Below are 23,324 nucleotides of genomic sequence, written 5' to 3'. Positions count from 1 at the left end.
TATTTCTGAAATCATAAACCAGAAGTTCACGAAATTATGTTAAATTTACTGTAATGTAATTCTGCTCATAAACCCAAATATTACACATACAACACATCATATTTACCGATACATTTGCGCTTGTCCACTCACAGAAGAGGAAAATAGTGTAGGCTACTTCAGGGCTAAGACATTTAGAAATGTGGACAGTATTCAAACGGACAACCTATAGTACAGGGATCATCAACTAGATTCAGCCGCTGGCTAATTTATTCGTGACCGGATGGTCGGGGGGCCGGAACATAATTACAAATAATTTGTAGACTGCAAATTGACCGCAAGAAGCCCACACAGATATAACGTTTGACTAAAATATCATCATGTCAAACCTTGCTTACGTTTGTCTATTATCACGTTTACCTTTATTATGCGTGGGAAACTTGGGACCAGATTTTCTTAAATACTATTTTTATTTCCTGGTGTTTTTACAGTCTTTTATGTCCAATATCGAAATGAAAAAATAGTTTATTTTTTTATATTTTTTTGCTCTGAAAACTTTGAGGGCCAAATACAACAACCCAGTTGGGGAATCCTGCAATAGTAGATGCTTTGTCAGCCGGTGCCAGCAAATTGTTCATGCCATTTAAGTTTCCCAGATGCATGTAAAAGCTTGAAATTATGTCCATGCGTTTTAACCATGTGCCTCGGATTACAACGAGCTGTTGTGTTGTACATTTCAAGTCGCTGTCCATGGTGGAGGTAGCACAATTGAGTTTTCCTCATTGAGTTTATGGCTCACATCAACAATGTGCTGGACACTTCCTAGGAATGGCCAACGCTATTTTTTCCTCCAACACTGAACAAAAATATAAACGCAACATGCATCAATTTAAAATATTTTACTGAGTCACTGTTCATACATGGACATCAGTCAATTGAAATAAATGTATTAAGCCCTAATGTATGGATTTCACATGACTGAACACAGATTGTTGGTCACAGATACATTACATGGCCAAAAGTTTGTGGACATCTGCTCTTCTTACATTCCATTCATTATTCCAAAATCATGATCATTAATATGGAGTTGGTCCCCCTTTGCTGCTATAACAGCCTCCACTCTTCAGGGAAGGCTTTCCACTAGATGTTGGAACATTGCTGCGGGGACTTGCTTCCATTCAGCCACAAGAGCATTAGTGAGGTCGGGCACTGATGTTGGGCGATTAGGCCTGACTCGCAGTCGGCGTTCCAATTCATCCCAAAGGTGTTCGATGGGGTTGAGGTTAGGGCTCTGTGCAGGCCAGTCAAGTTCTTCCACACCAATCTCGACAAACCATTTCTGTACGGACCTCGCTTTGTGCATGGGGCCATTGTCATGCTGAAACAGGAAAGAGCCTTCCCCAAACTGTTGACTCAAAGTTGGAAGCACAGAATCATCTAGAATGCCATTGTATGCTGTAACGTTAAGATTTCCCTTCACTGGAACTAAGGGGCCTAGCCCAAATCATGAAAAACAGCCCCAGACCATTATTCCTCCTCCACCAATCTTTACAGTTGGCACAATGCATTTGGGCAGATAGCTAAACCCAGATTTATCAGTCAGACTGCCAGATGGTGAAACGTGATTCATCCCTCCAGACACACACTGGCTTGTGTGCGGCTGCTAGGCCATGGAAATCCTTTTCATGAAGCTCCCGACGAACAGTTATTGTGCTGACGTTGCTTCCAGAGGCAGTTTGGAACTCGGTAGTGAGTGTTGCTACCGAGGACAGACGATTTTTACGAGCTACGCGATTCAGCACTCGGCGGTCCCGTTCTGTGAACTTGTGTGGCCTACCACTTCGCGGCTGAGCCATTGTTGCTTCTAGACGTTTCCATTTCTCAATAACAGCACTTATAGTTGTCCGGGGCAGCTCTAGCAGGGCAGAAATTTGCCAAACCGACTTTTTGGAAAGCTGGCATCCTATGACGGTGCCATGTTGAAAGTCACTGAGCTCTTCAGTAAGGCCATTCTACTGCCAATGTTTGTCTATGGAGATTACATGGCTGTGTGCTCGATTTTATTCACCTGTCAGCAATGGGTTTGGCTAAAATGGCCAAATCCACTAATTTGAAGGGGTGTTCACATACTTTTGTTTATATAGACTATGACCTTTTATTGTCCCCAGGACAAGGTGCACCTGTGTAATTATCATGCTGTTCAATCAGCTTCTTGATATGCCACACCTGTCAGGTGGATGAATTATCTTGGCAAAGGAGAAATGCTCACTTACAGGGATGTAAACAAATTTGTGCACAAAATTTGAGCAAAAATTTGTTTTTTGTGCGTATGGAACATTTCTGGGATCTTTTATTTCAGGTCATGAAACATGGGACCAACACTTTACATGTTGCATTTATATGTATTTTTGTACCACATTTTTGCTCCCCAATTTCGTGATAACCAATTGCTAGTTATGATCTTGTTTCATCGCTGCAACTCCCCAACGAGCTCGGGAGAGCCGAAGGTCGAGAGATGCGTCCTCTGAAACATGACCCGCCAAGCCGCGCTGCTTCTTAACACACCGCTCGCTTAAACCAGAAGCCAGCTGCACCAATGTGTCGGAGGAAACACTGTTTGACTGAGGACATTTTGCAAGTGCCTGGCCTAGTCACTAGAGCGTAACTATGTTACGTCTCGTCTATAAGACCAGGCTGCTCCTCTGTCCTCTCTTCTCTGTGACCCGGGAACTGTGGTCAAGTGGAGGAGGAGGAGTCAATTAATTAGTAAGCAAAAGGAAGACATCCTCCCCTTCCCTGACAGTCACCCTGTAAAATACTACTTGAGTAAAAGTCTAAAAGTACTTGGTTTTAAATATACTTAAGTAATTGCTAAACTATACTTAAGTATCAAAAGTAAAAGTGGAAGTATAAATCATTTCACATATATTAAGCAAGCCAGACGGCTCAATTTTCTTGTTTTTTAGATTTACATATAGCCAGGGGGACACTCCAACACTCCGACATAATTTACAAACAAAGCATTTGTGTTTAGTGAGTCCTCCAGATCAGAGGCAGTAGGGATGACCAGGGATGTTCTCTTGATAAGTGCGTGAATTGGACCAATTTCCTGTCCTGCTAAGCATTCAAAATGTAATGAGTACTTTTGGGTGTCAGGGAAAATGTATGGAGTAAAAAGTACATTATTTTCTTTAGGAATGTATTAAAGTAAAAGTAGTCAAAAATATAAATAGTAAAGTAAAGATACCCCCCAAAAACGACTTAAGTAGTACTTTAAAGTGTTTTTAATTAAGTATTTTACACCACTGGAATCAGATGTTGTATCGCAAATGTATTCTACCGCGGAAGAGGTTTGATATCTGCAAATCAGATGTTGTATTGTCGAGGAGAAAAGCATGCTCACATTTTAAAACGATATGCTACTTATCCTTTTATCTATAAAATGTCTTGCACAATTAACATAATTTGTTTTGATCACTTTACACATTTATTTTGGGATCCACCCCTGTAAACGTAATTTGCCTGATGACCTGCAAGTGGAGAAAGAGCTTGTCATTCGTTGGCTGGCTGCAACATTTCATATAAGGGCATTTTCGTCCACGTTCACTCTCCTCGCTGCCTCTCCTTGATTACCTTTGACCTTTTTCAAAAGGAGGCGAGAGAGGGCAGAGGAGAGAGGACACAGGAGTTGAGCAAATCTAATTGAGAAAAGGCAGCTAGAAGCCAAAAGGATACTCTTGTTCATCCTCTGCTGAAGTAGGTAATGGAGGAGGTGAGCAGACTCCTCCATTCACCTACTAACAAATTGACACTATCCTCGACCACTCAACCGCATTTCAGTTTCTGGGTCACGAAGGAGATGAGGACGGAGGAGTCGAGGAGACAACAGACTTTACCAATTGAGAATCTCCCCATGGCTTTACCTATTTGAGAATCTCCCCATTGCTTGCCCTTAGGTGGAAAATGAACCACCATTACACCAGGTGGTGCATTCTCCGTCACACCTGCAACCAATCACAGCACACAAACGATTCATTCAAACCGGTGTTATGATAAGCCTACTAATGATTTGACACACCAGGGGCCTGTTGCACAAAACTAGGATAAGGGATTAAGCCAGGATATCTTGGTGATCCTGGCTCAATTGATCCGTAATCCGGTTGCACTAAAGATGGATAGGGGGCAGGAGGATATGTTATGGTATAAATTACCATGGAGATTTATTCTGTGGAGCTAGCCTGCTCCAGACCAGGCTAAATTCCAGGATCTATTTAATCTCATCCCTAATGTCAGTCAGCAGTCACCACAAATGGAAACCAATAGTTATTTCACTGCTCACTATACATTGTTATCACATATAACTAGACCCACTGTCATTATTTAAACGTTTGTGATCATTAATTTCAATGATTTTGGATAAAAAATGATTTTTAGATGATGTTGCTATCATTAGATAATTTACAGTTTCCCATAGACTATAAGGCTATATATAAAATGATAGAATATTAGGGCCACAGAGGGGAAAAAAACACAAGTCATAATATTGTAACCAGTTGTTTTAAAGGAGGACAGTTGTTAAAATGACAGATGTGGGGCATTTCGTGAAATTGTACTTCAGTATGGTTTCATAAACAAAGACATGCTGATGTGCCAGAATATTAAGTATCACATTGTCATAAGTATCAAAACTGTAAAAACAATATGTAGCTTTTCTGCAGAAAGAACCAGCCTCATAAATTTATGACTTTATCCTTTTTCTTCAGTGTGGCCCTAGTACTCTGTCATATAAACAAATACACATTCCATATGAATATAAAAACACAATGTGTAACATTATGTTCCTTTATTGAATAAGGACAAAACAAAGCAGGTAAACCATCAGCTCCTTTCGAAACTGAAGTCACAGTGACTCTACAAGATGGAAAGCACAGAATCCAAGCATATTATACAAAATGATACATACACATTCAAAGGTCTGTATATAACACACCCTGCATGTCTGCACACTAAAATAAATGCAGGACAAATCCATACACATCAACTGAACAGACAAATGAATGGATGCAGTAGCCTCCCTGCAGCCTTGTATTACACACAGTATACCGCACAAACATCATAAGAGGCCAAATTCGTAAAAAAACGAACCCAACAAAACCAAAATTCCTCTGCCACCGCAGGACATATTTAACCAAAATTGAAAGCACACATACTAACTAAAATAATTCAACACATATTGGTCCCTCAGCAGCCGACCACTGTCGTCATCAGGGAAGATTGCCGGATTGTCCCAGTCCATGGCTGGTGGCACTCTGGGGGCCCTCTCCTTCCTCAGGCAGGCCACATTGTGGAGGACAGCACAAGCCACAGTAATATCACATGCCCTAACAGGGCTGACCCTTAATTTGTGAAGGCAGTGAAAGCGTGCCTTCAGGAGGCCAAAGGTCATTTCAACTCTGGCCCTGGTCCTGGCATGGGCATGGTTGTAGGCCTGCTGTGCTTCCTGGGGGTCTGTGAAAGGTGTCAGGAGAAAAGGCTGGCAGCCATACCCCCTGTCTCCCAGCAACACACCAGAGAATTCACCTGTCAACACAAAATCTCATCATTACTACCTCATAAACACAGTGATATTCTTGACACAGCCATGATGGTTATAAATAGGGGTTGTGTGGCTTACCTTGTGATAGGCACTGATAGATTTCAGAGGCCCGAAAGATTCTGGAGTCATGGACTGAGCCAGGCCATTTTGCCACAACATTGCTGATCACACAGTCAGCATTGCAGACCATCTGAAATCATAAGATGAGGAATATTACACCAATCAATGCACATCACTGGCAATGCAGAGTGTTCGTCAATGGACAATATCAAAAAGTTATGTTCACCTGAACATTAATGCTGTGAAAGGATTTCCTATTCACAAAATCGGCCTCATGGGCACCTGAGGGGGCTTTTATCCTTATGTGTGTGCAGTCCACTGCACCAATGACATTGGGGAAACCTGTCACACAAAGTAATGAGTATCCTACTATGTGTTAACAGTTGTCCTGTAATTTGTAGATCCTCTTACCTGCAATCCTATAGAACTCCTCTTTGATGTCACAGAGTCTTCTGTGGCCAGGGAAGGAGATGAAGACATCTGCTAATGCTTTGATAGCCAGACACACACTCCTTATTGTGCGGCAAATTGTGGCCTTGTTCAGCTGTTCTGCATCCCCCACTGAGTACAGGAAGGCTCCACTAGCAAAAAAGCGCAAGGCCACACAAACCATTTGCTCCACACTCAGTGCATGGCTCCGTGCAGTGCGGTGCTTAATCCTGGGACCCAGTAGTCTGCATAGATACCTGATGCCATCTGCAGAAAACCTGTATCTTTCATATAGATGGTCATCAGGGAAGGCCAGTGGGTCCAACCGGTCCCTGAAGACCCTTTCTCGCCTGAAGGCTCTCCTCAGCACAAGTGCTTCTTCATCCACCACATCTCGCACGAATGGGCATGCCATTGTCAGAGCAGAAAGGAACACACAATTTTGGGCCTTCATATGGGCTAGTGGCCACACCTGGTGCTGGGGGGTGGGCAAAAGAGGGCGATGCCTTATAACGATGACTTGGTTGTACTGATTGCTGGGAAAATAAAAAAACCTTAGAAAGATGCCACCGTCCTGTGTGCTCACAATAAGAGCTCATATGTCATGGCTCACTTGACTTTACGAGAATATACCTAATTTTTATTTTGAGCTGTGTCATCTTCTTGGAGCTGGGGAGGAAAGAAAAAATAATGATTAATACATTTGTGTTACAGTTAGCATACAGTGTACATTGAAGGCATATCTCACCTCCCTCTCAAGTTTTTTTATTTCAAGGTCCAGTTTCCTAATTGTCCTCTTTTTTATTTCGGACTCCAGTGCAAGATTTTCCATCTTTTTCTTCTTGTACTGAATGTCTATGTCTGCCAGTTCTATTTGGCGCCGGAGGTGGTTGCCATACAACTTTCTGATAGCTTGTGAGCTCTGTGAACACAATACAATTAGCGCAGCTGGAATTTGGCAGGATGTGGTGTCCTTTTATTAATACGCACTATGTTGCCAGGCTGGTTTTCCCACTGTATAGCATCTGGGTCCTGTAAAAGAAATTAGATTTTTTGATTTTGATGAGGACTCCTCACCATTGTAGAGTAAATAGTACTTTCACAGTCTTAACATGATACCTCATGCCTTCTGGAATCCAGAGAGATGGTCTCCTCCTCATCATCGTCTCCATCATGTGCTGTTGCTGCTGCACTGGGGCCTTCACCCTATCACATTTAATCGGATTCATATTGAAGCTAGTAGACAAGACATGCCAGGCCTACAGTATGCCTTTGATGGAGTACTCACTGGATCAGCATCGTCTGGTGCTTGTGCTGGTGGCTCTAACAGGAACACAGTGCTGCCAGACACTGCAAGGCAATAGGTAAACCAAAGTCAGACAGTCCAAATTGATTCAATATGAATGTGGTTGTATCCCATGTAGAGATGGAAGGACATACCTTGAATGAAGCGGGTGGCATCTTGGGAGGAACCTATGCTCGTCTCTTTCCCCCCAGGGATCCCCTCTAAGACGGGCCTGCCTTTATTTAGCTCCAAGGCCATGTCCTCTGCTGGGGTAAGGTCAGCCTTTGGTGACCCACCACCCGTGCCTTGTCTGTGGGTATTCTTTTTCACTGCTAAAACAGTACAGAAAATGTGTGAGCAGGCACCTTCTGGGTACAATATATGCTTGTGCTTTGTTAAATATTAGTCAGGGACCATACCATTCTGCAGAATGTTCTTGTATTTGATTTTGACCTGCTGCCATGTCCGTTTTGGCCCGTTCATGTTTAATCTACACACACACACACACACACACACACACACACACACACACACACACACACACACACACACACACACACATTTAATGGAGTCACACTGCAAAAAATTACTTGGTATTTTTGTCTTGTTTTCAGTAAAAATATCAAAAAATTTATCATAGCTTTATACAGTGTGATGGAGTTACTTTACACAATTTCACTCATATCTGCAGTGCATTTCAATTAAAAATTTAACCGTTTCATAATTACAGTACAACTGCATTTTTGGAGATGTGAATTAAATATTTGAATTGTAATTGTGATGTTTCAGCGGAGCGGTGAGTGTGTAATTGTGCACTACTTACGCATTCAGGCGGTCTGCAATACTTTGCCACGCTTTTTCTCTTTGCTTTATCACTGTGGCGGTGTTGCCTTTCTTCTTAATTATATCTTTTACCTCCTCGTATGCCTCCATGAGGATTTGTGCTTCCGACGGGGAAAAGTACGCGGCTCTAGTTGCCATGGTAAATCAGTTAATCTGTGATCTGTGGCGGGGTCTATTTGAGTGAGCCGTGAGCGCGCACCTATCCAGGATTGGTTTCACCTGGCTTAATGAATCCGTGTCTGCTCATCCTGGCTTGGTCTTTGTGCAACCAATTAAGCCTGGACGCACATGTTTTGGCTTCATTGAGCTCAGCTGAGTCATTTATCCCGGATGTCTTAATTCTACTTTTGTGCAACAGGCCCCAGATGTTTTGATTACGTTTCTAGTGTTGTGGCTAGATGGAGCAGGCCTACAACAGCTTCCTCTAGTGGTCGCGTCGGGGACAACAGTTGTTGACAACTGGCATTGTAGCTAAGCCTAACCCTTTTCCTAACCTTAATCTCATTCTCCTAAACTGCTACGTTTATTCACCTAACCTGTTGCGTTAGCTCTCCTAACCTGCCACACTAATTCACCTAACCTGCCAAATTAATTCACCTAACCTGCCACATGAATTATCCTAACCTGACACGTTAATTATCCTAACCTCCTATCTAAACAAACCATATGTGTCAACAAATCATCAGTATCACCACACCAGCCAATAATCTCACATTTCCAAATCACATGATTACCTTAATTCACTTCCACTCTGGTACAAATAGGACTATCATTTCTGTACTTTAGGCCCTATATATTTTCTCAAACATTGCATTTTTGTTACACTGTTTATATACACCGCCTGTATTTATATACTGGATTCTTGACCTAGCTCACTGTTATATATCTACTGCTGTACATATCAATATGAGTATATCGTTTTGATGTATATACCTATAGATTGCATTTGGACTACTGATACAGTGTTATTTGGGTTGTTAACTGGATTTGCCCTGACACTCGTGATTTCTTGTATTTTTGTTTTTTCATTATTATTTATGTACTTGTTTGACATTTTTACTGCATTTTTCGGAGCAAGTAACGCAATAATTTCGCTGGACCTGCTTCAACATCTGCAAAACTATGTACGCAACAGGGAAGTCACTAGACTTTAAGAACATCCGGGGCTCAGCCCTGAAGACCTGGGGCTGACTCCGGGGGAATTAATATTAATTAATATGAATATTAATTCAATGGATTGTGGTCAGTAAACCCATGGAATATGGTGTCATTCATAATCTATTAGCAAGTATAAAGTACAAGTGCATAACTATATCGTAATTTTCCATGAAGATTTTTTTTTGTTGAAAAGTATTTATCATTTGGTTGCAATGTTTTCATAAACCGTGTCCAATATTTGATTGGCAATAAAAATAAGCCTCATGTTGATGTTGGTCACATTACTGCTAGTCATGCTGCGCGCATGTGCAGTTCCAAAATAATTTGGAGAGTAAAGTAGGAGAGGTTGTGTCTGCTAAAGTTCTTGGTGATGGAAGTTTGGTGGTGGTGTGTTTAAATGTTAAACAGTATGAGAAGGCGCTCAAACTCAATCAGGTATGTAAACGTGTGGTTGATAGTAGCATGCCTGATCAAACTGGACGGCAGTGGGTGAAGGGAGTTATTACAGGAGTTCCAGAAATCGTTAACGTGCAAAAAATAAAGGACCACTTGAAGGGAGGCTCTCTTATTGAGGCAAAGCGCCTCCAGATGACACGAGATGGGAAGAAGGTGGATAGCTTGTAAGTGCTACTAAACTTTGAGGATCTGGTATTGCCAGGAAAAGTTAGGATTGGGTGTATGAGTTACTATGTGCGAGCATATGTTCCGAAACCATTGCGTTGCTATAACTGTCAAAGGTTTGACCATGTGGCGGCGGTGTGTAAAGGCAAAAGGAGATGTGCGAAGTGTGGGGGAGAACATGCATATGGGGAATGTGGAGATGTGGACCAGTTAAAGTGCTGTAACTGTGGGGGCGCCCATAGTGTAGCGTATGGGGGTTGTTCAGTGATGAAAAGACAGGTGGAAGTGCAGCAGGTGAGGAGTGAGCGTAACATCTCGTATGCAGAAGCAGTGAAGGTAGTTCTGCAGAAACAATCGGAGCACCTAGAATAGCAGGTATTCCAGGTTGGGCGTGATGTAGGGAGCAGAATGGGGGAGAACACAAGACTGGTAGGTGTCATGAGGAAGGTTGTTACATTTGTGACAGCAGCAATCAATTGCACAGAAAAATTACAATCAAGGACTAAGAAGATAAAGATTATAGTGGAGCAGGCAGTGAGGTATCTTGGGATCACAGGACTGACATGGGAAATGTACAATAAGATTGACCTCAATAAGATTGAGAATCAGTCCAGCCAGGAATCATGTATTGGTTAATTTGCATAATGGTGTTAATCCTTCAATGGAATGCCAGAAGTTTGATGGCTAATGGGCAAGAGTTCGAACAGTTTCTTGAGGAGTTACCAGCCAAACCTGATGTGAATGTCTCCAGGAGACATGGCTAAAACCTACTCTAGATTTTGTATTACAAGGTTATGTTGCAGTCTGTAGAGATAGGATGGCAGGGGGAGGGCAGGGTGTGCTACCTTTATAAAGCGGGGGATCCCATATAGGTGTGTGGGAGAGGGAGTGGAACAGGAGTATGTAGTGGTAGAGGTGTGGTTGGGAGGTGTGGTTGGCAGGTCATTCCTATGGGTACAGGGGGGAGAAGGAGCAAGGCAGGTGATTCCTATGGGTACAGGGGGGCAGGAGCAAGGCAGGTGATTCCTATGGGTACAGGGGGGAGAAGGAGCAAGGCAGGTCATTCCTATGGGTACAGGGGGGAGAAGGAGCAAGGCAGGTGATTCCTATGGGTACAGGGGGGAGAAGGAGCAAGGCAGGTCATTCCTATGGGTACAGGGGGGGAAGGAGCAAGGCAGGTCATTCCTATGGGTACAGGGGGGAGAAGGAGCAAGGCAGGTCATTCCTATGGGTACAGGGGGGAGAAGGAGCAAGGCAGGTCATTCATATGGGTACAGGGGGGAAGGAGCAAGGCAGGTCATTCCTATGGGTACAGGGGGGAGAAGGAGCAAGGCAGGTGATTCCTATGGGTACGGCGGGAAGGAGCAAGGCAGGTCATTCCTATGGGTACAGGGGGGAGAAGGAGCAAGGCAGGTGATTCCTATGGGTACGGCGGGAAGGAGCAAGGCAGGTCATTCCTTTGGGTACAGGGGGAAGGAGCAAGGCAGGTCATTCCTATGGGTACAGGGGGGAGAAGGAGCAAGGCAGGTGATTCCTATGGGTACGGCGGGAAGGAGCAAGGCAGGTCATTCCTATGGGTACAGGGGGAAGGAGCAAGGCAGGTGATTCCTATAGGTACAGGGGGAGAAGGAGCAAGGCAGGTGATTCCTATGGGTACAGGGGGGAAGGAGCAAGGCAGGTCATTCCTACGGGTACAGAGAGGAGAAGGAGCAAGGCAGGTGATTCCTATGGGTACAGGTGGGAAGGAGCAAGGCAGGTCATTCCTATGGGTACAGGGGGGAGAAGGAGCAAGGCAGGTGATTCCTATGGGTACGGGGGAAGGAGCAAGGCAGGTAATTCCTATGGGTACAGGGGGGAGAAGGAGCAAGGCAGGTCATTCCTATGGGTACAGGGGGGAGAAGAAGCAAGGCAGGTCATTCCTATGGGTACAGGGGGGAGAAGGAGCAAGGCAAGTGATTCCTATGGGTACAGGGGGGAAGGAGCAAGGCTGGTCATTCCTATGGGTACAGGGGGGAGAAGGAGCAAGGCAGGTGATTCCTATGGGTACAGGGGGGAGAAAGAGTAACGCAGTCCCCTGGTGGAGTGAAGAGTGTAGAGAAGCAGTGAAGAGTAGGAACAGCGCTTTCAGAATGTTGAAAAGGTCCCATAATTACCAGCACCTGATTCAGTATAAACAAGCACAAGCAGTAGTAAGGAGGATCATTAGGACAGCTAAGAGGGAGTATTGGTGCCGGTTCTGTGGAAACATAGGCAGGACCACTCCTGTGGGAGAGGTATGGGGGATGATTAAGAGGATGAGTGGGGTCAGAAGAGATTGGGATCTCCCTGTGCTGGAAAGTGGGGAGATTGTTGCAGTGAGAGATATGGAGAAGGCAGCGATGTTAGCCCAGGCATTTGTGAAGGTGCACAGCTCAAATAATCTGACAGAAGAGGGGCAGCGTGGGAGAGAGAGGGTCAGAGGAGAACATCCGGGGGGTGCTGGATCAGAGAGAGATGGTGGGGGATACATTGACTGGCCCTTTTACGTTGGCTGAGATGAAGTGAGCATTAGCTAAAGCTGGGGTAACATCTCCTGGGAAGGATGAGATGTTACATCATGATGGCTCATCTCATTGACACTGCAATGGGGAAAGTGTCACTTTGAGAACCCCCAGGTGATAGCTGAGAACAGTGCCTTCTCCTGAGATGGTGGGCATGATTACCTCAGTGTTGGTGAAGACCGCGCCCGAGAGCTGAGTAGACCTGTCCTGGATACTTCTATCATCTTTCTAGAACTCCTTTTATTACCACTTGGCGGTGTAGAAGCACTCTGGCACTGGCGAAGCATCTTAGACCACGGCTCGTTTTCCAGGTAAAATGTAAAGGCATGGACACACCGGTAGCGTTTGCCAACCAAGAGTACTTAGAACCTCTGTTCAGAGTGCCAGCCGTAATTTGCGAAACGATTCTACATGCAGAATCGCACGGAAATGTTGTCAGTCAGACACCCACTGGTGTGTGGTCCCTAAAACACAGCGCCGAAACAAACTGTGAACGAACGGCAGATGAACGGCAGATTGACATTTGATGCACTCCCTAAGGCAGAGAGTTGTGATTCATAATTGAATCATGGATAACGTAGATTCATGTCTGTTCCACACAGTGTATTTCTAGCTGAATGTTCCGTACTGTTGTACCCTTCCTGAAATTGGAAAGGCATTTCCCCTGTCTTCTTCTGTTCATCTGTCTGTCTGTTCCTCCAGCACACCATCATCCCCTGGGGTCCCTGTCCCTCAAGGTGCTGGCTGAGCTGCCCATCATTGTGGTGCTAATGTACCATCATCCCCCGGGGTCCCTGTCCCTCAAGGTGCTGGCTGAGCTGCCCATCATTGTGGTGTTCATGTACCAGCTGTACAAACTGAACATCCATAACGTGGTGTCTGAGTTTGTCCCCCTCATCAAGAACACTATCATGCTGCAGTATCTCCTCAGGCCAGGTAAGACATGTGTGTGTGTGTTGATTCCCTCCTGTAGACAATCATACTCACTCTTTTTGCTAAACAACCACAAGAATATGAAATGGTGTTGAAGCATAAATCATTTATGACTTTTACAGTAAAATAGTTTGCTTTGTCTATAAAGAGTTATTCTAAACCATAACGTAACTTTTAGGCAACACAAGCTGTATAACAAGGAGCTGTATGCTGACTTCATCATCTGCATCTACCAGGTACATAAAGTACCAGTCAAAAGTTTGGACACACCTACTCATTCCAGGGTTTTTCTTTATTTTTACTATTTTCTACATTGTAGAATAATAGTGAAGTCGTCAAAACTATGACATAACACATAGAATTCAGCATATGTGGGAATTACCGGGGGCAAACTACCCGCCCTCCAAGACACCTATAGCACCCGATGTCACAGGAAGGCCAAAAAGATAATCAAGGACATCAACCACCCGAGCCACTGCCTGTTCACCCCGCTATCATCCAGAAGGCGAGGTCAGTACAGGTGCATCAAAGCTGGGACCGAGAGACTGAAAAACAGCTTCTATCTCAAGGCCATCAGACTGTTAAATAGCCATCACTAGCACATTAGAGGCTGCTGCTGCCTATTGAAATCACTGGCCACTTTAAGAAATGGAACACTAGTCACTTTTATAATGTTTACATATCCTGCACTACTCATCTCATATGTATATACTGTATTCTATAATATTCTACTGTATCTTAGTCCATGCCGCTCTGTCATTGCTTGTCCATATATGCATATATTCTTAAATTCCATTCCTTACTAGATTTGTGTGTATTGGGTATACAGTTGAAGTCGGAAGTTTACATACACCTTAGCCAAATACATTTAAACTCACTTTTTCACAATTCCTGACATTTAATCCTATTAAAAATTCCCTGTTTTAGGTCAGTTAGGATCACCACTTTATTTTAAGAATGTGAAATGTCAGAATAATAGAGAGAATGATTTATTTCAGCTTTTATTTCTTTAATCACATTCCCAGTGGGTCAGAAGTTTACATACACTCAATTAGTATTTGGTAGCATTGCCTTTAAATTGTTTAACTTGGGTCAAATGTTTTGGGTAGCCTTCCACAAGCTTCCCACAATAAGTTGGATGAATTTTGTCCCATTCCTCCTGACAGAGCTGGTGTAACTGAATCCGGTTTGTAGACCTCCTTGCTCACACACGCTTTTTCAGTTCTGCCCACAAATGTTCTATAGGATTGAGGTCAGGGCTTTGTGATGGCCACTCCAATACCTTGACCTTGTTGTCCTTAAGCCATTTTGCCACAACTTTGAAAGTATGCTTGGGGTCATTGTCCATTTGGAAGACCCATTTGCGACCAAGCTTTAACTTCCTGACTGATGTCTTGAGATGTTGCTTCAATATATCCACATAATTTTCCTTCGTCATGATGCCATCTATTTTGTGATGTGCACCAGTCCCTCCTGCAGCAAAGCACCCCCACAGCATGATGCTGCCACCCCCGTGCTTCACGGTTGGGATGGTGTTCTTTGGCTTGCAAGCAACCCCCTTTTTCCTCCAAACGTAACGATGGTCTTTATGGCCAAACAGTTATATTTTTGTTTCATCAGACCAGAGGACATTTCTCCAAAAAGTACGAGCTTTGTCCCCATGTGCAGTTGCAAACGTTAGTCTGGCTTTTTTATGGCGGTTTTGGAGCATTGGCTTCTTCCTTGCTGAGCGGCCTTTCAGGTTATGTCGATATAGGACTCGTTTTACTGTGGATATAGATACTTTTGTACCCGTTTCCTCCAGCATCTTCACAAGGTCCTTTGCTGTTGTTCTTGGATTGATTTGCACTTTTCGCACCAAAGTACATTCATCTCTAGGAGATTGGTGTTTTTAAATCTCTGATGAAGGATTTTGAGGCTGATTCCCTGACCTGTCAATGTCTTTAATTTGCTGTTTTTTATATTGTTATACTCTTGTGAATTCATGAATGGTTTTTACTAGATTACTTGTAGTTTTTCATGTTGTCTGTCTGTAATTTTTTGTAATGACTTGGTGCTGCCTATCTTGGCCAGGACGCTCTTGAAAAAGAGATTTTAAATCTCAATGAGCCCTTCCTGGTTAAATAAAGGTTAAATAAAATTAAAAAAGGAGACAGAATGCGTCTCCTTCCTGAGCGGTATGACGGCTGCGTGGTCCCATGGTGTTTATACTTGCGTACTATTGTTTGTACAGATGAACGAGGTACCTTCAGGCGTTTGGAAATTGCTCCCAAGGATTAACCAGACTGATGTCAAGCAAAGAGGCACTGAGTTTGAAGGTAGGCCTTGAAATACATCCACAGGTACACCTCCAATTGACTCAAATTATGTCAATTAGCCTATCAGAAGCTTTTAAAGCCATGACATCATTTTCTGGAATTTTCCAAGCTGTTTAAAGGCACAGTCAACTTAGTGTATGTAAACTTCTGACCCACTGGAATTGTGATACAGTGAATTGTAAGTGAAATAATCTGTCTGTAAACAATTGTTGGAAAAATTACTTGTCATTCACAAAGTAGATGTCCTAACCGACTTGCCAAAACTATAGTTTGTTAACAAGAAATTTGTGGAGTGGTTGAAAAACAAGTTTTAATGACTCCAACCTAAGTGTCTGTAAACTTCCGACTTCAACTGTATGTTGTGAAATTGTTAGTTATTACTTGTTAGATATTACTGTGCTGTCGGAGCTAGAAGCACAAGCATTTCGCTACACCCGCAATAACATCTGCTAAACACGTTTATGTGACAAATAATATTTGATTTGATTTGAAGTACTTCCAGCAGATGGTAAAGGGCATGCTGCAGCTGCTGACCAGCTGTCCCGCTGAGACGGCCCACCTCTGTGAGGAGCTGCTCATCGCTGCCAAACACATCCTCACCACAGACCTGCGCAGCCGTACGTATTGACACTAACTGAAGGACACTCACTGACGGACACACACACAGGCATGCACATATGGATGCAGACCAACTCACTCAGACTAATTCTGACAGTAGTTTTTCTTTCTGTGTTGCAGAGTTCATCCCTTGCATGGACAAACTTTTTGACGAGTCCATTGTGATCGGGTCTGGCTACACGGCCCGGGAGACACTGAGGTAAGACCTCCCTATAGGTAGCCCTAAACCCCCTCCTCTCCTCTCCTTCCTCCTAACCTCCCTTCTAAACCCCCTCCTCCCTCCTACACCTCCTCACCTTAACCCTTTCCTACACCCTCCCCCTCCTCCTCCTCCTCCCTGTGCTGCTGACCTGCCCCTCTCATCAAAACACTAGCCTTCATCTTTCATTAGTCTCCATGTGAAACAAGCCACAGCTATCAGACCTTGCATCTCTATTAGTGGCAGCCATATTAGTGTCTTTCCGGTGCATGAACCTTCATTTTCTCTCTCCCTTGTGCTCTCTCGTTCTCTCTGTCTGTCTCTGTCTGTCCTGCCTCCCGGTGCAATTTGTGTGCGCTGTGGTTGGTTGCAGTCGAATTTCTTTACAAATGTTTTACATAGCCAGCCACGTGGAGTCGTGGTGCAGGGTAGGCTATTTAGTATTTACTTTGCTTTGATTGACAATCTCCAAATCCCTTTGATATTCTTAAATCAACGTGGTTATATGTCCATGGTATCGCATCGTAACAAGTAAACCAATGGATGTCCTAGGTTTCCATTCCTAGGATGTTGGGGCTTGCCAGACAGTGACGCTAAAGTGAGTGACTCTTGTCAGTTAGTGTAGCCTACCGAATCGCATCGGTGAGAGAGCGTTCATTTGGCTCCCTAATTTGCATAGGTTACTGGTAGGCCTAGTCTTTTTGATGATTATCTGATCAGTTAAATGATGAAAACATTTGATGAAGATGGTGAATCATCACTGCAGGAACAGTAGGTAGTGGAGAGCCTCACTGGTCATGAACACCCCACATGTACATACACATAGTCAACACTGCTGTCCCATGTTAAAACGACATTGAACCACTGGTCACTTCCCGTTTCGCACTGTATTTGGGTACTGTATCCCCGACATGGCATATTCTGGTATTTCTACTACTGTACATTGTATTTTGGTTGCACTGTTTGTGCACACCGCATATTTGTTTGTGCTGGGTTTTAGACACAGATCACTCTATAGTATATCTACTGTGCTGGGTTCTAGACACAGATCACTCTATAGTATATCTACTGTGCTTGGTTTTAGACACAGATCACTCTATAGCAGGGGTCTCAAACTCATTTTAGCTCAGGGGCCACATGGAGGAAAATCTATTCCCAAGTGGGCCGGAAAGGTAAAGTCATGGTATATATAATTTAAAAACAACAACTTCAGATTGTTTTCTATGTTTTAATACGATCAACATAAAACATAAAGCTGGAGCCTGAGGACAGTGTGTCCAAAATAGTACAAGCACAACATCACTATTAATCATAAAACACCTCAAGTTTATTTGAAAATTCTAAAGAAAAAGAACACACAAACACACAATGCCTCAGTGATTAACAGAACTGTTTCACAGATCACAGAACTATATCAGGGTGTCATTTCTCAGGCAGAAATGTAGATAAAAATAATGAAATCCTGTTCCCCAAACAAGTGCAAGAACCACAGAGTCAAGAATAGGTTAAATATACAAATAAAATAAAATCAATTAAAAACAATAGCACATCAACATAAAAACATATAAACATAAAGCTGGAGCCTGAGGACAGTGTGTCCAAAAGCACAACATCACTATTAATCATAAAACACCTCAAGTTATTTGAAAGTTCTGAGGACAAAGAACACACAAACACACAATGCCTCAGTGATTCACAGAGGTATATCACAGATCACAGAACTATATCAGGGTGTCTCATGCAGCACTTTAAGTGGGGTTGCATAGTTTATTTGACTCCTGATACCTGGCATCTTTTAGCTTTCACCAGCGCATCAATATCAGGCGTCACATCCTGAGTGGCAGCCAACTTCAGGATGTGATTCAAGTGCTTGTGCGTGAGCCTTGAGCGCAGCTTTGTTTTATTTATGCTCATTACAGAGAAAACTTGCTCACAAAGATATGTGGTTCCAAACATGCACAACAGTTTTGCAGCGAGGGCTGTCAAGTTGGGGTAACCTGGCAAGAGATTCTGATAAAATGTGTCCAAGCCAGCTGCGGCAAATTTGCCCTTCAAATCCGAGTCACACTGCAAGTCTATTATTTCAAGTTGGATGCTGAAGGGCAGATCAGAGGGATTCACGGTGAATGGCGAGCAAAAAACGTTGAAGTCTTTCTCCAGTTCACCAAAAATCTGAAAGCGTTGCTCAAACTCCCGTAACAGTCCCGTTATTTTATCTTTGAACCGCTTCATGTCTGCCACATGTTGGGTCGCGCACACATTTTTCAGACAGGGGAAGTGAGCTGCATCACCACCGGCGAGTTGCGTCTCCCACAATGACAGCTTCAACTTGAAAGAACGAATGCTGTCATAATACTGCCTGACAACTTTGTTGCGCCCTTGCAGCTGTTTGTTCAAGTTATTCAGGTGCTCTGTAACATCCACCATAAATGCAAGGTCCTGCATCCATTCTGCGGAATGAAATTCTAACACTGGTTTGCCCTTTTCTTCCATGAACTGTTCAATTTCTTATCGTAAATCAAAGAAACGCCTCAGCACAGCACCTCGGCTTAACCATCTTACCTCAGTGTGGTATGGCAGGCCATAGATGTGGTCTTTCTCTCTGAGAAGGCTGTCAAACTGACGGTGATTCAGGCTTCTGGATCGGATGAAATTAACAGTTTGGATGACCACCTTCATGACGTTATCCATCTTTAATGACTTGCAACACAAAGCCTCCTGGTGCAAAATACAGTGAAAAGTAAAAAAATCACGTCCTCCATTTGCAGATTGCACTTTCTCTCTGAACTTTGTCACAACGCCTGCTTTTTTCCCGATCATTGAGGGCGCACCATCTGTAGCCAGGGTGACAGCGCGGGACCAGTCCACTCCGACCCTGTCCAGCGCGCCGACGAGTGCGGTGAATATATCAGCTGCTGTCGTTGTATCTGTCATCGGCACCAACTCCACGAACTCCTCGGTGACGGTCAATGTGTCATCAACTCCGCGGATGAAAATGGCCAGTTGTGCAACATCTGTAATGTCCGTGCTTTCATCAATTGCAACCGAAAACGCAATAAATTACTTTACTTTTTGCTTCAACTGGCTGTCCAAATCCACTGAAAGATCGGAAATCCTGTCTGCAACTGTGTTTCTTGTCAGACTGATATTTACAAAAGCCTGACGCTTTTCAGGGCACACAATCTCCACTGCCTTCATCATGCATGTTTTTACAAATTCACCCTCACTAAATGGTTTTGAAGCCACTGCGATTTCATTAGCAATGAGGTAGCTAGCTTTCACTGCAGCGTCACTGATGTCTCGGCTGTGAGTAAACACAGACTGCTGTTTCTTCAGACCCGCCAACAGTTCATTCACCTTCTCTCTTCTCCGCTGTCCTTGAAAGTTGTCATATTTGTCGGCATGAAGACTCACATAGTGGCGACGAAGGTTATATTCTTTCAGCACTGCAACATGCTGTGAACACACCAAACATACAGCTTTCCCATTCAATTCCATGAATAAATAGGAGGATGACCATTGTTCTTGGAACACTCTGCACTCTGCGTCCACTTTTCTCTTTTTTGACAGAGACATATTGGGGCAATGAGGGTGCCAAAGCACATAATGTTAAAAGTAGAAGCCGTAATAAATATCGCGGGCAAAACAAAGTAGCTCATCCGGACTGGCTGCACGTGCTTGACCTACTTGCTCTGCCCCGGTATTAACAGTTTGCTTGCTTAACACAATTGCTATTGCGCCATCCAGTGGACGCAATTGGAACAGCAGTTTTTTTTTTTTTTTGAGAACTCTGTTTATTAAGTTTTACACACACATAGACAAGACAAAGCAATATAAATAATATACTCAACTAGAAAAAAAATACAAATAATACATATAAAAAAAAAATAACTTTAAAGATACCATACTTTAGACAAGTTAAACACACCAGGCAGAAGGCTACAAAAGGTTAAAGGGCAATCTATAGAATAGGGACAGAGCAAACACCTCACCATTGTTCCTGCAAACAGTTAAGGGATGGGGTGGAGAAATGCACCCACTCACAGACAGTCAAGGCCACAGACCAATCATCCACTGGACCAAAAATAAAAAGTTTACAATGCTTTAAAATAAAAAATGAATATTGATAATTTTATGTAGGCGTGAACAGAATTAAAAAATAAAAATAACTGGGAAAAACAAGCTCACACCTTAGTCTCTGCCCGGGCGAGATGAACAAGGCATCCGCAGGTCACAATCAATAAGCACATCAACCTTAATGCCCCCACCCCCACCCCAGAAAAAAACACAGAGAAATGCTCATCCAACCCCTAAGTCACAGGGGGGTCAAATACAGACTTATTTTGGTTTTAATAGGAATGCCATCAGAGGATGGACTGTTTAAAGTAAGACCGGAATGGAGCCCAAGCCTCATTAAACAGTTTGGGGTTCCCACGTGAATTGAATTGAATTTTTTCTAGTTTCAGAGAGCACAACACATCTCTCACCCAATATTTATAAGATGGGGGAGCTGCCATCTTCCAGTTCTGTAGTATTAGCCGTCTAGCTAAAAGAGTTGTATAAGCAACAGTGTCCGACTGGATTCTTGACAGGGGGGTGCTTATGGGCAGTACTCCAAAAAGGGCTGTAAGGGGAGAGGGATCTATAACAGTGTTATATATATCAGAGAAACATTTTAAATATTAATTCCCAGAAACCTGACAGTTTATGACAGCCCCAGAACATATGCAACAGTGTGGCCGGTTCAATTTTACATCTGACACAGGTAGGATCAAAATCAGAGAATATTCTTCCAAGTCTGGCCCCAGACCAGTGGATACGGTGAACCACCTTGAATTGAATGAGGCTGTGTCTAGTGCTAAAAGAGGACGAATGCACCCTGCGCAGCACAGATTCCCAGGTGTCTTCCCCAAGTTCCTCCCCCCAAATCCTTTTCCCATCGAAGTTTTTAAAGGCACCAAAGAAGGGTTCTGTAAGTCATGAATGATTGCATATACATCTGAAATTGCGCCCCTAGGAAGCTTGTTCAGCTCCAGGATGCTCTCTATAGCTGTATTCACAGGCCTATGGGGAAATGCAGGTGTGTTAGCTCTGACAAAGTTCCTAGTCTGGAGATAGCGGAAAAGTGGGATTGGGGGAGGTTGAACCTTTCCTGTAGCTGAGCAAAAGAGGCAAATGTATCATCAAAGAATAATTGGGCTAGTGAGGAGAGGCCTAGTGAGTGCCAGATGTCAAAAGCCCCATCATTCAAAGATGGAGGAAATAAAATGTTCTGATTGATTGGGCCTGATAGAGAAAAGCCTCGAAGGCCAAAGGCTAAGCGGAACTGATTCCAAATTTTAAGAGACTGCTTTACAATTGGGTTGACACACCTTTTGCCTAGGGACACTGGGAGAGACGAGCACAACACAGAAGAAAGTGCAGCAGGTTTACACGATTCAGACTCCATCTGGACCCAGATTGGTCTAGGGCCAGTAAGATCAGTCTGCAGCCAGTACAGAAGGGCTCTGAAATTTGCAGCCCAATAGTATGTCTGAAAATTTGGTAGAGCTAAACCCCCCAATGACTTAGGCTTCTGTAAATGTTTTCTACCAATCCGTGGTACCCTGCCATCCCAAATAAAATGCATGAATGTTTGATCCAGTGAAATAAAAAAAGATTTTGGAATAAAAATGGGTAGACATTGAAATAAATATAGAAATTTGGGCAACACACTCATTTTAATGACATTAATCCTTCCGATAAGAGAAAGAGGTAGCGCATTCCAAAAAGCAAAAGATTGTTTCAAACTGTCTGCTAGAGCAACCAAGTTTTCCTGAAACAGATTTGAATATTTCCTTGTCACTTTAACTCCCAAGTAGGTGAATTGATCCCGGACAATCCTAAACTGAGAACTTGTAAAAGAGCACTTTAAAGCAGCCTTGTTTACAGGAAAAAGCTCACTCTTGCCTAGATTCAGCTTGTACCCTGAGATTGATCCAAACCTTTTAAGAACAGATAAGGCGCGTGGCAATGAGGTATCAGGGTTAGAGATAAAAAAGGAGGTCATCCGCATATAGCGAGACTTTCTGCTCTGAGCCCGTCCGGATTATTCCTTGAATGGCATCATTAGAGCGTAATGCAATGGCGAGAGGTTCGATTGCCAAAGCAAACAACAAGGGGGAGAGTGGACAGCCCTGTCTGGATCCGCGGTGCAAGGGAAAATAGTCAGAGGACAAGTTGTTAGTCCGTACCGAAGCCATGGGGGAAAAATAAATAATCTTTATCCACGCAATGAATTTGGGGCCAAAGCCAAATCTATAAAGGGTGGCTGTTAGGTAATCCCACTCAACGCGGTCAAACGCTTTTTCTGCATCAAGTGAGACCACCACCTCTGGGTCCTCCGACGCAGGGGGAGTACAGTATATTCATAAGGCGCCTAATATTGAAAAACAAATGCCTATTTCTCACAAAGCCAGTCTGGTCAGAGTGTATTACTTGATGCAGCGAGCCTTCCATACGGATGGCTAAAAAGCTTGGCTAGGATTTTGTAATCACAGTTTAAAAGCGAGATTGGGCGAAAGGATCCACATTCCAGGGGGTCTTTGTTTTTCTTTAATAGTAATGAAATTGAAGCTTGATAAAGACTAGGCGGTAGCTTTGAGGTATTAAGGCACTCTGCAAATAGTCGAGACAAGAATGGGCAAAGCAGACCAGAAAACGTCCTGTAAAATTCGGTTGGAAAACCATCCGGACCCGGTGATTT

The 23,324-nt window shown here is 43.5% G+C and overlaps 1 protein-coding gene and 1 pseudogene across 1 annotated transcript in view; one reads left to right on the top strand and one right to left on the bottom strand.

The window, feature by feature from the left end:
• Positions 1 to 200, bottom strand: part of LOC121584544 (transmembrane protein 130-like) — a 6,254-nt gene extending 6,054 nt beyond the window's left edge. Inside the window, exons 1-2 of the mRNA XM_041900491.1 lie at positions 107 to 200; positions 1 to 5 (exon numbers count right to left, since the gene is read on the bottom strand). The exon at positions 1 to 5 is cut by the window's left edge and continues 84 nt beyond it. Of these exons, the coding sequence (XP_041756425.1) occupies positions 1 to 5; positions 107 to 114 (13 nt within the window). The 5' untranslated portion in view covers positions 115 to 200. The remainder of the gene's footprint in view (positions 6 to 106) is intronic.
• Positions 201 to 12,253: 12,053 nt separating this feature from the next.
• LOC121569544 overlaps positions 12,254 to 23,324 on the top strand; it is a 246,071-nt pseudogene continuing 235,000 nt past the window's right edge.

This window comes from Coregonus clupeaformis, chromosome 1 (assembly GCF_020615455.1).
Source record: "Coregonus clupeaformis isolate EN_2021a chromosome 1, ASM2061545v1, whole genome shotgun sequence".
Lineage (NCBI taxonomy): Eukaryota > Metazoa > Chordata > Actinopteri > Salmoniformes > Salmonidae > Coregonus > Coregonus clupeaformis.
This window is presented reverse-complemented; position numbering and strand designations above follow the sequence as displayed.